The 14,225-nt window shown below is 42.5% G+C and overlaps 1 protein-coding gene across 1 annotated transcript in view; it reads left to right on the forward strand.

The window, feature by feature from the left end:
* Nucleotides 1–765: 765 nt before the first annotated feature.
* Nucleotides 766–14,225, forward strand: part of prrt4 (proline rich transmembrane protein 4) — a 29,257-nt gene continuing 15,797 nt past the window's right edge. Inside the window, exons 1-2 of the mRNA XM_033040019.1 lie at nt 766–976; nt 8,419–9,633. Coding sequence (XP_032895910.1) covers nt 8,469–9,633 — 1,165 coding nt within the window. The 5' untranslated portion in view covers nt 766–976; nt 8,419–8,468. The remainder of the gene's footprint in view (nt 977–8,418; nt 9,634–14,225) is intronic.

Here is a 14,225-nt window from a genome sequence, read left to right on the forward strand (position 1 = left end):
AATAGTTTTGAATTAACCAAAGCCAAGAGCCCATCTTCTCGCCAGAAGAATGCTAAGTATATTTCGGTAATGTCCTGTTAGATCATATGTGGAATTTCCCTACAAGTCCTGGCCAATGTTCATCAATTGGGCAAAATTGCTCATTGTAAACATATTGCTTGGTGTGTGTGAGCTGGCAGTGTGTAAATCGGTCATCCCGTTCCCCACATTGTAAAGGAAAACGTTGCGGGTGCTTGAAATCAGAAGTAAAACCAGAATCTCAGCAGGTCAGGCAGCGTCGGTGGAGGGAGAAACAGAGACTCTACTTCACTCGCTGTTGGAGGGGTCGAGTGAGCAATGAGAGCATTAAAAAAAGTGAGTTCTTGTCAATCGGTGCATGTACAGAAACGATTTGCGAAATAAAAGTATAACTATCAATGATTATCTGGAATGTACTGATTGGATCTGGCTTTGAGGGTAGGCAACGCACAGAATCTATCGCATGTGAAATGGTTTAAGCGTTGTCGTTCAAGTGATATTAAGCGCCGCATAGAAGATTCTTTCTTTGCAGTTAGGGAGCTTCGCTGCAATAGTGCAGAGAAATAATGACTTGATGGACTCCGGAGTGCTCCGAATTTGCGACCAGCTGTCAGTGGCCGAGCTCCAGAGATTCCGACGGCACCAGCCGTTTCCTGCACGGTGGCTGTAGACAACAGACTCGCTCCCAACCCTCCCTCCCCCGCCCTCCCTCCCTCCCTCCCCGCACCAACTCTCCCTCCAGCCTGACACCAAGCGGACTCCCTGTCCTGGCTTGTATAAACACAAAGGGCTGCAGTCAGTCACTCGTCCTCCCTTTTTCCTTGTCGCTGCCTCTTTCCCAGGGCTCTGTCTGCGCCGGGTTTTGACAGCTGAATAGTGTGTCTGCTCGCTTATTGTGCTCTAGCCCGGAGAGGAAGCTGCATTTTCACAAGAGGCGTCGGCAGGACCCCGGACTAAGGTAGTAGAGATCTTCAGGCATTGCATACCTGCGCTGCGGAGTTAAGAGCGAGCGAGCGGGCGAGTTGGGGGGTTGCGAGGGTGGAGGTATGTGTGATTACAGTTGTGAACACAGTGAGTGACCAAACACTGACTGGCGCAGGTTGATCACTGACCCGCACAAAACCAACGTCTTTCTGTCTATTTAAAAAAAAATGTCTCCCAAGCAATTCACTGCCGGACAGAGTGAAATTGGAGTGAAACTGAGGCACGGGGTTAGATGCTCTTTTGTGGCTAAGCGAGTGCTTTGGCCTCGAGTCCTCATCTCTTGAACTTGCCGTTACAACAGCGAGGGCCAACGCTGGTGCGAGCGCTCAGAGCCGCGCAGGCGGTTCTGCCGGGTCTTTTCGTTCAACTTAGTTAAAATAACGAACAGATAGTCTCGGAGCTTTAAATGCAGATAATCTTGTTTACAGAGGAGTTCGTTGTTCTGACCGAGCGTTAAATATCTCGTTAACCGGTTCCGTTCGGTTAACGGACCGCTCGACACATCGGAAGAAGGGTCTCGAACCGAAAGAGACGCTTGCCTGACCCGCTGAGTTACTCCAGCATTTTGTATCTACTCGACACATCAAATGATCACACATTAATCCTTCAACTGGTAACAGGGTGAACACATCCATTCATCCTTGTGAGATTGTAGCGTCAGTTGTGACTCCAGTCAACTAACGTTGTTATTATGCAGTCTTTCATTTATTAAACCTTGTCAGGTGGGTGATATTGGTTGGTGATATACCAGCTAACACATTAAAGACAGTTATAATGGAGATTTGGTTGGTGGTAAAAGGCACAGTTTAATGAAGGTACACAAAAATGCTGGAGAAACTCTGCGGGTGCAGCAGCATCTATGGAGCGAAGGAAATAGGCAACGTTTCGGGCCGAAACGTTGCCTATTTCCTTCGCTCCATAGATGCTGCTGCACCCGCTGAGTTTCTCCAGCATTTTTGTGTACCTTCGATTTTTCAGCATCTGCAGTCCTTCTTAAACACAGTTTAATGAATGTTGGTCGGTGATGGCTGTAAATTCATTGTACAATTCTAGTTATATTGGTGAAACTATTTGTGATACCAGTTAACTCGTTAAATGACACTGGTTAATGTTGAAGTTTTGGGTAGTAATGTTAGTTTACACATTGCACAATAATACATGTGTTGGAAGCTTTAGCGAGACTAGCATATTATACAGTACTTGTAACGATTGTTGCAGTTTTGCATGGGAAAAGTAATTAACATGCCAATTTTAAGCTCTTGGTGATATTATCTTTGGCCTTTTTGAAACAGATTTGAGGATTGCCATTGAAAATCATTTAAAATAATTTACAAGGTATTTTCATCATTGAGCCCCTTGAGATAAATATCTGCTTGTTTAGTTGGACATTCCAGAGCCGGAGGCTTCATTTGAAGAGCAGTCAGTTCCCCTGAATAGCATTCTGCTCATCCAGTGCCAGCTACAACAGAGCAGGCTGATCTCCCTCTCCATGCTCACACTGTGCCTCCAGCTGGTGTAACAGAGTCTTAGAGTCATACAGCATGGAAACAGCCCCTTTGGCCCAACTTGCCCATGTCGATCAACACTAGTCCCACCTGCCTGTGTTTGGCCTGTATTGTTCTAAACCTATCCTATCCATGAACCTGTCCAAATGTCCATGGGGGGGGGGTCACAAAGACCATTGGGTATGACTCCATTAATAGTGCAATATAATACAAGTTTTGTTCAGGAAGGAGTGATACCAGCCAGTCATTATCTTCACCATCTCCGACCTTGTCCTGTAAAATATGACTTCCATTTAATATTGTGAGGTATATAAAATATTTTGCGTAAATATACAACTCACAAATTTACCAAAATATTATTGTTGACTTCTGTGATCCATGGGCTGTTGATGTGTTTAGCAATTTCATATTTTTCACGTGAGGACATTCAGCCCATCAAGTTCATGTTAGCTCTCAGCGCAACTCCGTAAATCCTGTTCTCCAATTACTTCCAGGTGACTTTTTCTCTCGTCTGCTTGACAACTCTCCTGATTCTCCTGCCACCCACCTACACCAGGGCTAATTTTACATTGATAGACACAAAATGCTGGAGTAACTCAGCGGGTCAAGCTTATGTCATTTTACATTGGCCAATTAGTCCACCGACCAGCACCTTCTTTGGCATATGGGAGGAGTGCCAAACGACATTCTGTTTAGTAGTTTTTTTGCACAATTCGCAAGCATTGCCACTTTTCATTTCACTGCATATCTCGTATGCAAATGTGACAATTGAACTTGAACTTGAAATCAGAGCAACCGCAATCACAAGGAAAACATGCAAACTTCACATGGACAACACCCAATAACAGGGTCTAACCCAGGGCATGGAGCCTGCATGGCAGCAGCGCTGATTACTGCGTTACCATGCCTCAAAATCATGTTGCCCTTTCTGGAGCAGTACTGAGCCCAATGACACCTCCGACCATTCAGTGTATATTAACAGGTATTCTGAACACACACTGATTCTGCAGTTCCTTATGGATCATTGCAATGGCAATGCATAATATGTTCAGTAGAAATCTCTTCCACTGCCCTATTCGAGTATCATTAAATTCAGGCTTCATTAGGTACAAATTCTGGAATAAGTTGCAGAAGCTTTGGAATTAGATCAATATTACACAGACCACAACAAGCTGCATCTTAGACATTGTCGTACTCAGTCAAGCTGGGACATGGTTTTCTAGTAGCATAGAATCAATTGTGAAAGTCCGTTTTTTCGGGGTTTTGCTAACATTTAACTTGAAGACAAATAAAGGCAACAAAATGGGTATGAAAGTCATAATGGGAGTGGAATTCACCATTGACTCAGTATTTATTTATTTTTCTTTTGGTACAGTCCAGCTTGCTGGCCATGTCCCACAACTTGTACCTTTTTAACACCATTACACAGGTAAAGCAGCTCAATTTATTCTTAATGGCTACATTAAATCACTGTTCTCATCTTATTAGATTTACTCACTATATACCACCTGCCTATTTTCTCCGCTGCCGAAACAAACCGGTTTCTCTCCTTCCCTGATGAAGGGTCTCGAACCTGAAACATTAACTGTTTCTCATTCCACAGATGCTGTCGGACCTGCTGAGTTTTCCCAGCATTTCAGTTTTCATTTCAGTGGACACATTTGTGGATATATTTGTCAGTGCATGTTGCTGTATATTGGTTGTGTTTATGCTGCACCCAATCAAATTCAAATCCCTGCCTCCTGAGAGCTTAGTTTTAATGTTATTCAGAAGGCCAGTGAACTGGAGTCTGCCTGAGATACTACATGCTGTTTCACAGTGGAAAAATCTGCCAAAGAGAAATGTAGAATCTGTGTCCTCAGAATGTCTGGTAATTTGCACAGACGGAATGGAAATGTCACTGCCAATCCACCAATACCCTGGAGAGAATGGCCAGATTGTTAGACCTATTAATTACCTCCTGTATCATGACTGTCATGAGAATGTTATTCTTTCCTATGTAACATGTGAACAAAAATAATCTACATTCTTAATGTAAAGTAATTAGACCAATACAGTATGAGGAGGAAGGAGATAAGGGCACCCACCCCACCACTACCAAGCAAGTTATATTTTACTCAGATAGACACAAAATGCTGGAGTAACACAAATGCTTTAATGCAGTAAATCATCCCAATGCTCTTCATTGGACTATTATCAAACATAATATGACACTGAGCCACATGAGGAGATATTAGGAGAGATGATCAAAAGTTCTGGCAAAAATATTATGTTTAAAGAAGTGTTAAAGCAGGAAAAGAAATACAGGGTAGACAAAAATGCTGGAGAAACTCAGCGGGTGAGGCAGCATCAATGGAGCGAAGGAAATAGGCAATGTTTCGGGTCTGAAGAAGGGTTTCGACCCGAAACATTGCCTATTTCCTTCGCTCCAAAGATGCTGTCTCACCCGCTGTGTTTCTCCAGCATTTTTATCCACCTTCGATTTTCCAGCATCTGCTGTTCCTTATTAAAAAAGATATACAGGTGCAGGAAGAGAGCTATAGCCTTTAGATTCAAGAAGCTGAAGACATGTCTTTGGTAATAAAAAATGATGGAAATTGGGATGTGCAAGTATGCCCATCAGCGATTGCACTACCTGAGGAAACTCAAACAGGCCTCACTCCCCACCAACATCCTCAGGACTTTTTACAGGGGCACGGTGGAGTCTGTACTCACGTACTGCATGAACACGTGGTACTCCAACTGTAACTGCTCAGACAGGAAGGCTCTGCAGAGGGTAGTGAGGGGAGCAGAGAGGATCATTGGCGTCTCCCTACCCTCGGTACAAGAACTGTTCCAGAGCCGCTGTCTGAAAAAAAGCTCTGAGAATAGCTAAGGACAAACTGCACCCCCTCCACACACACCTGGATCTCCTGCCATCAGGCAAGAGATACCGTAGCATCAAAGCCCGGACAACCAGACTGCTATACAGCTTCCTTCCACAGGCTGTGAGGCTGCTAAACAGTCACTCCATCTGATTCTGCTGCTTTGCACTGACAATTTAATAACTCTGGCACTGGCCACTCAAATCAGCTGCCCTGGACATTTTAATGACTGTTTTTACTGTATTTTAATGTTGCTGTTTTACCTGCTTTTAATTATTTATACTGTTTCATCAGGGACTGGATTGTTTTTTATTGTTATTATGTGTGAAATGTTTAAGTTTTATGTGCGATTCCCTGGGAAACGTCTTCTCATTTTGCACTGTACAATTGTTGCTTTGCAAGATGACAATAAAGGTTGATTGATTGATTGATCCGGAGAACCATCATTAGACACATCTCAAAGTCTCACCCTTATTCCAAAACAATTAGCTTCTTCCCACCAGAGAATAAAATTAACGAAACATGTGTTTATCAAGAACAAGCACAACGATACCTAAAGTTTGCCCAAGCTATATATTAAAAAATTGTAAGTCTAAGATTAAATACATCCAATTCTGAAGGATATTTTGCAGTACCTGCACTCTACCCTAATTCTAAAGTAATAATAATATCAGGGGTTCTTGTATCTATTAATACCCTATACAGAGCCACTTGTGCAAGTATTTAAATGTTTGTGTGTATGTCTGTTGAGTGTTGCTCTCCATGTAAGAATGAGTGTGGCAAACTTGTTCACGGGCTGGTGTTTGATTTTTATCCATGACATCCAGGGTGGAAATGTGATAGACAAGAGGGTATCGCTTTAAGGTGAGAGAGGCAAAGTTTGAAAGGGATGTGCGGGGCAAGTTGTTTTTTCACAAACGGTGTAAACGTGGATGCCTGGAATGTGCTGCCAGGGGTGGTGGTGGAGGCAGATACGTTAGTGGTGTTTAAGAGGCTTTCAGACAGCACAAGGATATGCAGAGAATGGATCATGTGCGGGCAGTTTTATCTTGGCATCGTGTTTGGGCACAGGGGCTGAGAGGATGTACTGTTCTATGATTAACACAGCAGAAGTTGGCAGAGTTGAATAGATGTATTTCTTAGGTATGTATAACATGATCTCCTGCCTCCAATCACTCTATCCCGACACACCCACTTTCACTAATCAGAAAACAAAGACGGCACTTACTTTGCACTGTTCTGCATTGTGAGCTAAACAGATATTTGCCTTCCTCCATTAATTTCATTACCAATAAAAAGAAAGTGTTGTTTTTCCAATATGGCCCTGCTTTTCTCCAGGGGTTTGGTCACAACATTGTGTTGGAGATTAATCTGTCATCTCTGATCATTCTAGGATAATCCTGGAAGGTAGCAAAACAAAAACAAACTACCGGAGGAACTCGCCCGTCAGAAGTATCTTGACACAAAATATCTGTCCATTTCCCACCACAGGAACCGCCTGGCCTGCTGAGTTCCTCCAGTATTTTGTTTTCAGCTCAAGATTCCAGCGCATGTAGTCACTTGTGTCTCCTGGAAATTGGCCTTTGATTTGAAGGATAGTCTTCAGTAACCCAAAATGGAATGAACATGCGGAAGACTGCTGGCTTGAGAAGTGGCAGTAGTTAATTACAAAGCTGGTCTGTAATTAAAAATATGAGTATTCTACAATTAATTTGAATGAATGAATGAATGAATAAGTTTATTGGCCAAGTATGTACACATACAAGGAATTTGCCTTGGTGCTCCGCTCGCAAGTAACAACACGACATACAGTAAACAAGTAAGGATAAAACATAAAACATTTGCGGTTGCAGCTACTAGACTGTGGAACAGCATCCCCCTTCCCATCAGAACTGCCCCCTCCATCGACTCCTTTAAATCAAGACTAAAATCTTATCTGTACTCCCAAGCCTTTCCTGACGTCCACTGAGTGAGGGCTATATGTACAGTATATATGTATGTAGTTTGTTTTGTTTATACTATTCTTATAACAAATGTAAAACACTTTGGCCAAAGAGAGTTGTTTTTTAAAATGTGCTATATAAATAAATGTGACTTGACTTGACTTGATTAAAACATTAAGAATAAAACATTACAGTTTAAACATGTGAATGAAATAAAATACCAGAGCAAAAGGAGGCTACAGACTTTTAGTTATTGAGTTATTTTAATTACTGCTCGTGGAAGAACGTTGTTTTTATGTCTGGCTCTGGCGGCTTTGATGGTCCGGAGTCGCCTTCCAGAGGGAAGTGATTCAAGAATAACATGTTTGTAACCAAAGTAAACAATTATCTAAACAGTTATTCAGATATATTCTAAATTACTTCTTTAGTTTGTTTCCTTGCACCATTTTTTTGGGATGGCATTAGCTTTTGCTGGTGTTAGCTGAGCAGTAAGTGCATGGTCCCTGCTTTTCACTGCCTCACCCAAATGTTCATGCATGAACCGAGGCAGTGAACTCTTGCAATACTACCCAGCCTCAGAAGTTGCCACAATGAAACCTAATCCAACCTTTCACCTCTCAGCCACATGACAGACTTTCTGGAAAGGCTCTTTGGGGCTTGGTTGGTTTACTTTTCTTCCTATGTCGGTGCTGGCTCAAAGGGCCGAATGGCCTCCTCCTGCACCTATTTTCTATGTTTCAAGCATAGAAACATTTTCTATGTTTCTATGCTTGAATGTAATGGAACACCCATTTTTGACAGAGCTGAGATTGGGAGAGATTTGCAACCTCTAAGATTTTATTGAGGTTGGTCACTGAACAAAGTCCTTCACCAGTCTGAGGAAGGGTCTCGACCATTCCTTCTCTCCAGAGATGCTGTGTGTTCTGCTGAGTGGCTCCAGCATGTTGTGGCTATCTTTGGTGTGAACCAGCATCTGCAGTTCCTTCCTACACAAAATATTTCACTTATTTGTTCCCAAATATTGCTATTAATTCTTTGCATGCGAGTTGGCGCTGAGAAGATTGAAAGAGTGCATTCCTTGACAAATCTCTTTCTGTTTTTTAGGATTTCTGACTACCGTTCTAATATTCACAGAGTGCCTGGAGAATATCAATATGCTGTGCACCAGTATTATTTTTGTGCACGTTATTTCATCTTTCGTGATGGGAACAAAAGCTGCAGCAGAGGGAGTTACGGAACATGAGGCACCTCAGGCCACCAGTCCATCATTTCAAAGAGATTTGATTGATCTCATCCGGTTAACCACTATGAGTCATCAGGGATTTGGACTGGAGCTACCTCTGGCATCATCTGCGTTGCCTCCAGAAACGGAAAGTAACCTTGAACCTTTGCTGCACTCTCACATGTCAACACTGCCCGCACAAAGGCAGGCTAGTACAAGTCCAGTGTTGACGTCTTGGATGCCGACAGTTGAAGGTGAGACTAGTGCAGAGCCAATGTTGATACCACACATCAGCGTAGAGTCTGGCGATATCTCTGCAAATGCTGAATCGTTCAACCAAGGTGACATTGGCTCTCCCAGAAGTGTTGCACAGCTGGAAGCTGCCACATTTTCAAACAAAAAACATATAGATGTCCCAGCTGCCACGGAAGGTCTTAGAGGAGCCATTCCTACTCGTCATCCAGAACTGGTGAACAAATTCAGCAATTCCACTGACATTTCCATTCATGACCTGTCTACAATTGGATTTCATCTGGCTGGATCCTCAGCTCTGTCAGCTTCATCCCTGATGTATCCGGCGAGGCTGGGAACCACCCCTGAGTCCCCACAGGGAAGATCAATGATGCCAATCTATACATTTCCTGGTTCTCAGAAAAGACCAGCCACAGAAAGACCAATCATCACCACTCAAAGTGCTGAGGTGCTGACCAAAGTGAAGCCATCAATCCAAATGACTTCTGATCTTTGGAACAACGTGCTTTTCTCAGTGACTGAACTAACACCTGAGACCTTGAATCCATCCTCAAAAGGTATTACCCATCAAATGGTCACATCAGCCAAAGACAAATCCAACCATGGGTTGTCAACAGTAAAAGAAACATCCTCGGGCATCACCCTGCTCAACGAAGAGGTTGAGTTGGATAATACTGCAGCTCCGAGTACGACATTGGGAAGAAGCACACCTACTAGCGAAGCACACAATGCCAGCTCTCCTGATAAAGGGAGATTGGATTATTTATTCATAACTTTGCTTTCTTCTACTCCAGCCAACCAACCTCAACAAACAAAAGTCAATGAGCAGCCAGAAAGGGCAACAGGCAAGTAACAATGCTTTATAACTAACTATTAATGACTAATAAAAATCTAATTGCAGAAAATCTCACCTGAACATTATTGTGGCACTTAACCAAATAACAATTTGAATCGTTTCTGAATAGCCATCTGGTTTTACTGCAAGACCGTGTTGGAAAGAACCGCAGATGCTGGTTTAAATCAAAGGTACAAAACGCTGGAGTAACTCAGCGGGACAGGCAGCATCTCTGGGGAGAAGGGATGGGTGAAGTTTCGGGTCGAGACCTTTCTTCAGACTGATGTTAGGAGAGTGGACGGGACAGAGATAGAATGTAGTCGGAGACAGTAAGACTGATGGGAGAACTGGGAAGGGGGAGGGGATGGAGAGCGAGGGAAAGCAAGGAAGCTAGAGAAGTCAATGTTCACACTGCTGGGGTGTAAGCTACCCAAGTGATATATGAGGTGCAGTTCCTCCAATTTGCACTGTGCCTCACTCTGACAATGGAGGAGGCCCAGAACAGAAAGGTCAGATTGGGAATGGGAGGGGGAGTTGAAGTGCTGAGCCAACGGGAGATCAGGTAGATTAAAGCAGTCTGAGTGGAGGTGTTCAGCGAAATGATCGTCGAGCCTGCGCTTGGTCTCGCTGATGTACAGAAGTCAACACCTGGAACAGCAGATACAGTAGATGAGGTTGGAGAAGTGCAAGTGAACCTCTGCCTCACCTGAAAAGACTGTCGGGGTCCTTGGATGGAGTAGAGGGGGGGAGGTAAAGGGACAGGTGTTGCGTCTCCTGCGGTTGCAAGGGACAGTACCTGGGGTTGGGGTGGTTTGGGTGGGAAGGGACGAGTTGACCAGGGAGTTGCGGAGGGAACGGTCTCTGCGGAAAGCAGAAAGGGGTGGAGATGGGAAGATGTGGGCAGTAGTGGGATCCCGTTGGAGGTAGCGAAAGTGTTGAAGGATGATTTGCTGTATGCGACGGCTGACGGGGTGGAACGTGAGGACAAGGGGGACTCTGCCCTTGTTGCGAATGGGGGGAGGGGGAGCAAGAGCAAAGCTGCGGGATATCGAGAAGACCCTAGTGAGAGCCTCATCTATAATGGAAGAGGGGAACCCCCGTTTACTAAAGAACGAGGACATCTCTGATTATCTAGTATGGAAAACCTCATCCAGCGTAGACGGAGGAATTGGGAGTAAGGGATAGAGTCTTTTACTGCAAGACTATTCAAAACCAGAATAACATACAAGGAGTAGACAGTAAGTATTATTCCTATAATGTGCTCACAGAACATAGCATATATATCACAATTGTTCGGCGCGGACTTGTAGGGCCGAGATGGCCTGTTTCCGTGCTGTAATTGTTATATGGTTATATGGTTATATGGTTATAAGGAGGCGGTATGGTGGTGCAACTGGTAGAACTGCTGTCTCACAACACCAGGTTCAATCCTGACCTTGGGTGCTGTCTGTGTGGAGTTTGAATGTTCTCCCTGTGACTGTGTGGATTTCCTCCGACATCCCAAAGACGTGTGATTTTGTAGGTTAATTGGCCTCTGTAAAATTGCCCTTAATGTGTAAGGAGTGGATGAGAAAATGGGATAATGTAGAACTAGATGAATGTTATCACATTAGTTTTGATAACATTAACACTAATTCTATGTTATCCCACTTAACATTTTTCTGGTCATTGTGGACTTGGTGGGCTTGCTACACCTGTAAACTAAACTAAACTAGATTGAACTAGACTGTGCCGACTCTTTTAAACAGCAGCTGTTTCCCTTGTCTTTGCAATTCAAACACCTTACCTCTCAACACTAATGTATTCACACTGGGCTGGTAAATTCTGTGTTACCAACTGTGGAGGTCACAACATCTCCTCTGAACTTCTGATGGTCTGTGTGCGTTTTAGGTGAGCTTCAAGCGATGCCATTTGCTTGCTGCAATTGTGTGCAGGGGCTGTAGGTCCATTTAACGTCAACACCACTCAATCTCTCTCAAGTACTCTGCTTCTTTGCAACATGCACCAAAAACGGACAACCTCATATTTTTTTATCATTCTATTCTATATGTCACATTCTTATCCTCTCACTCACTCCGTCCATATCCCCTTGAAATCTATTTATATCATCCTCCATACTCAAAATCCTATCTAGCATGGAATTGTTAGCAAACTTGGAAATGTGACATTTGGTCTCCACAGCCTAATTATCAGAATGTGCAGTGGACTGCTGGATCCTCGTGGCACCCCACTATCCATATCTTACCAACTTGAGAAGATTTTGGTTATTCCCACGTTTTACTTACTGTTTGTTAAGCAATTTTTAATCCATGTTAGTATATTACCTCAATTTCCACATGTTCTAGCAATATTAACTAATATCCTGTATGTGATCCATACACCACATCCACTCAATGTCCCTTACCTACTCTGCCAGTCACACTATCAAAGAACTCCAGTAGTTTAGTTAAACGTGATTTTTCTTTCATTAAGGTATGCTGATTCGGCTCAAAGTTATTGCTCTTTTCAAAGTGTCCTGTTACTACTCCTTCAGTATCTTTACCACTGATGTCAGTGAGGTCGCATTTCAATCTACAGTAACAATTCCAGACTGGCACTGGGACTTGGGATCAGACTTGAACCTTGGAAAATGAGCCTCAAAGCATAATGCTATAAAGCTCTAAAGCTATTTCATCTGAATCTCAGGGATGTAAAACATACTGTAAGTCCGGTGAGATTTATCAGCCTTCAAGCTCAAGAATTACTCTGGCTTTATCGTTAGCTCTTCATTCTCAGTACATCTTTGATTCCCTGATGTATCTGACATAGTTTGTGTGCCTTGTTCCATGAGACAGCAAAATAGTTGTTAATTCCTCCGCCATTTCCTTATTTGCCAGCATGAAATTTCCTGTCTTTGTCTACAAGGGGCTCACATATGTCCTCACACGTGGTTTTTTTTAATGCTCTTAGCTCTTGCAGTCTGTTTTCTTTCTCATCAGTCCACCCTCTCTTTCTCTCTTGCCATTCTTTTATTTTCTAGTCCTTCTTCACTGGCTTCCAAAAAAACGCTCAATCTTTAGGTCTACTTCCATTTCTGACAAATTTATAAATTGAATTGAATACTTTATTGTCACATGTGACACGTCGCAGGGAAATTCCTTGCTTAGAATTAGATTTATAAGCCTCCCTTTTCGATTTCGCACAACTCTTAATTTCCCTTATCAGCCAAAGTTGATCATTTTTCACTTTGTTTTGTATCCTGAGGAAGTATATAGTATAAACCTTTTGCAACTTTTGAATTCTTTTGTTAAATGCTAACCATTTCATGTCCACCACCATACCTTTCAGTGTATTTTTCCAATCAACTACAGGCAATTATCCTCTCATACCTGTATAGTTTGTTTTGTTTAGATATAAGACCCTAGTGTTGCCCTGAACCACATTACTTAAAAACGTACCGTAAAATTCCATTCTATTATGGTCACTCTTCCCAAAAGCTCCCTTGACAGCAAGATTATTGATCAGTCCTTTTCTCAATGCACAAAATAGATTTTTCCCTTGTTGGTGCTTCAACATATTGATCTTGAAAAGAATTGTGCAGAAATTGCACGAGTCCATCTTCCACCTTATTAGAGCAAATTTGATTTTGTTAGCCTATCTACTATCCAGCTGAACATATTATTCCCAATGCCATGAGTTCTTTTCTCCCTCTGAAATATTTTATGCAACGCCTTATCTGATGCCTTTCGGAAATTAAACCTTTATTAGCTTACCTTTATCTACCCCTCCTTCTCAAAGGGCTCTAAATATCAAACATAACTTCCCTTTCACAAAATATGCCAAACCTGCATATTATTTTATCAACATATCCTGCTGTTACTTCCTGAATAATGGATACTAGCATTTTCCCGATGACAAGTGTTGGGCTACAGGTTTCTAATTTTAAACTCGGAAATATAACTCATCGAAGCTCCAGTAACAGTCTGCAAATCTTAGCTGTACTAAATCAAAAGTTAATGTACCTTCCTTTTATTTGATGCCCAAATTTCAACATCTACTCGTAGGGTTTTACACAAGGCACTGTTCAACCAAATGATAATTTCCCTTCATTTGTATTCCCTTCCTCATCAGTTTATGATTGATTTCATTAGGCTTTCTGAGTACATCCTACGTTGATTAAGGTGAGTTGTCTCTTTTCTTTTCATAAATAAAATGGCTGAGGATGATCTAATAGAGGACTTTAAAATGATGAAAGGTTTTGATAAAATGGACACAAAGTAAATGTTTCCACCAGTAGGAAAGACATACTGTAACTAGTGGCTGTTACTAGAAGGTAGAATGGTTGAGGCAAATAGTGTAGGAGGATTTAATGGATGGTCACACAAGCATCTGATGGAGAAAGCAGGAAAGGCTCACGTTGGTAGATTTACATGAGGAAAGGCAAGAGGAGGCACGAGGAGCATAAATGCTGGCATGGACTCTATGCATTGTACATCCAATATAATGTAATTGCACACCTACAAATATTGACATCTAAAATACGGGCACCTCACGATTGAGAAAATATTCCAGTTTGTTTATTTCAACCCAAAGTGAATGAAGCTGCATGAAACATGATCTTCC

This window comes from Amblyraja radiata, chromosome 21 (genome assembly GCF_010909765.2).
Source record: "Amblyraja radiata isolate CabotCenter1 chromosome 21, sAmbRad1.1.pri, whole genome shotgun sequence".
NCBI classification, from domain to species: Eukaryota; Metazoa; Chordata; class Chondrichthyes; order Rajiformes; family Rajidae; genus Amblyraja; species Amblyraja radiata.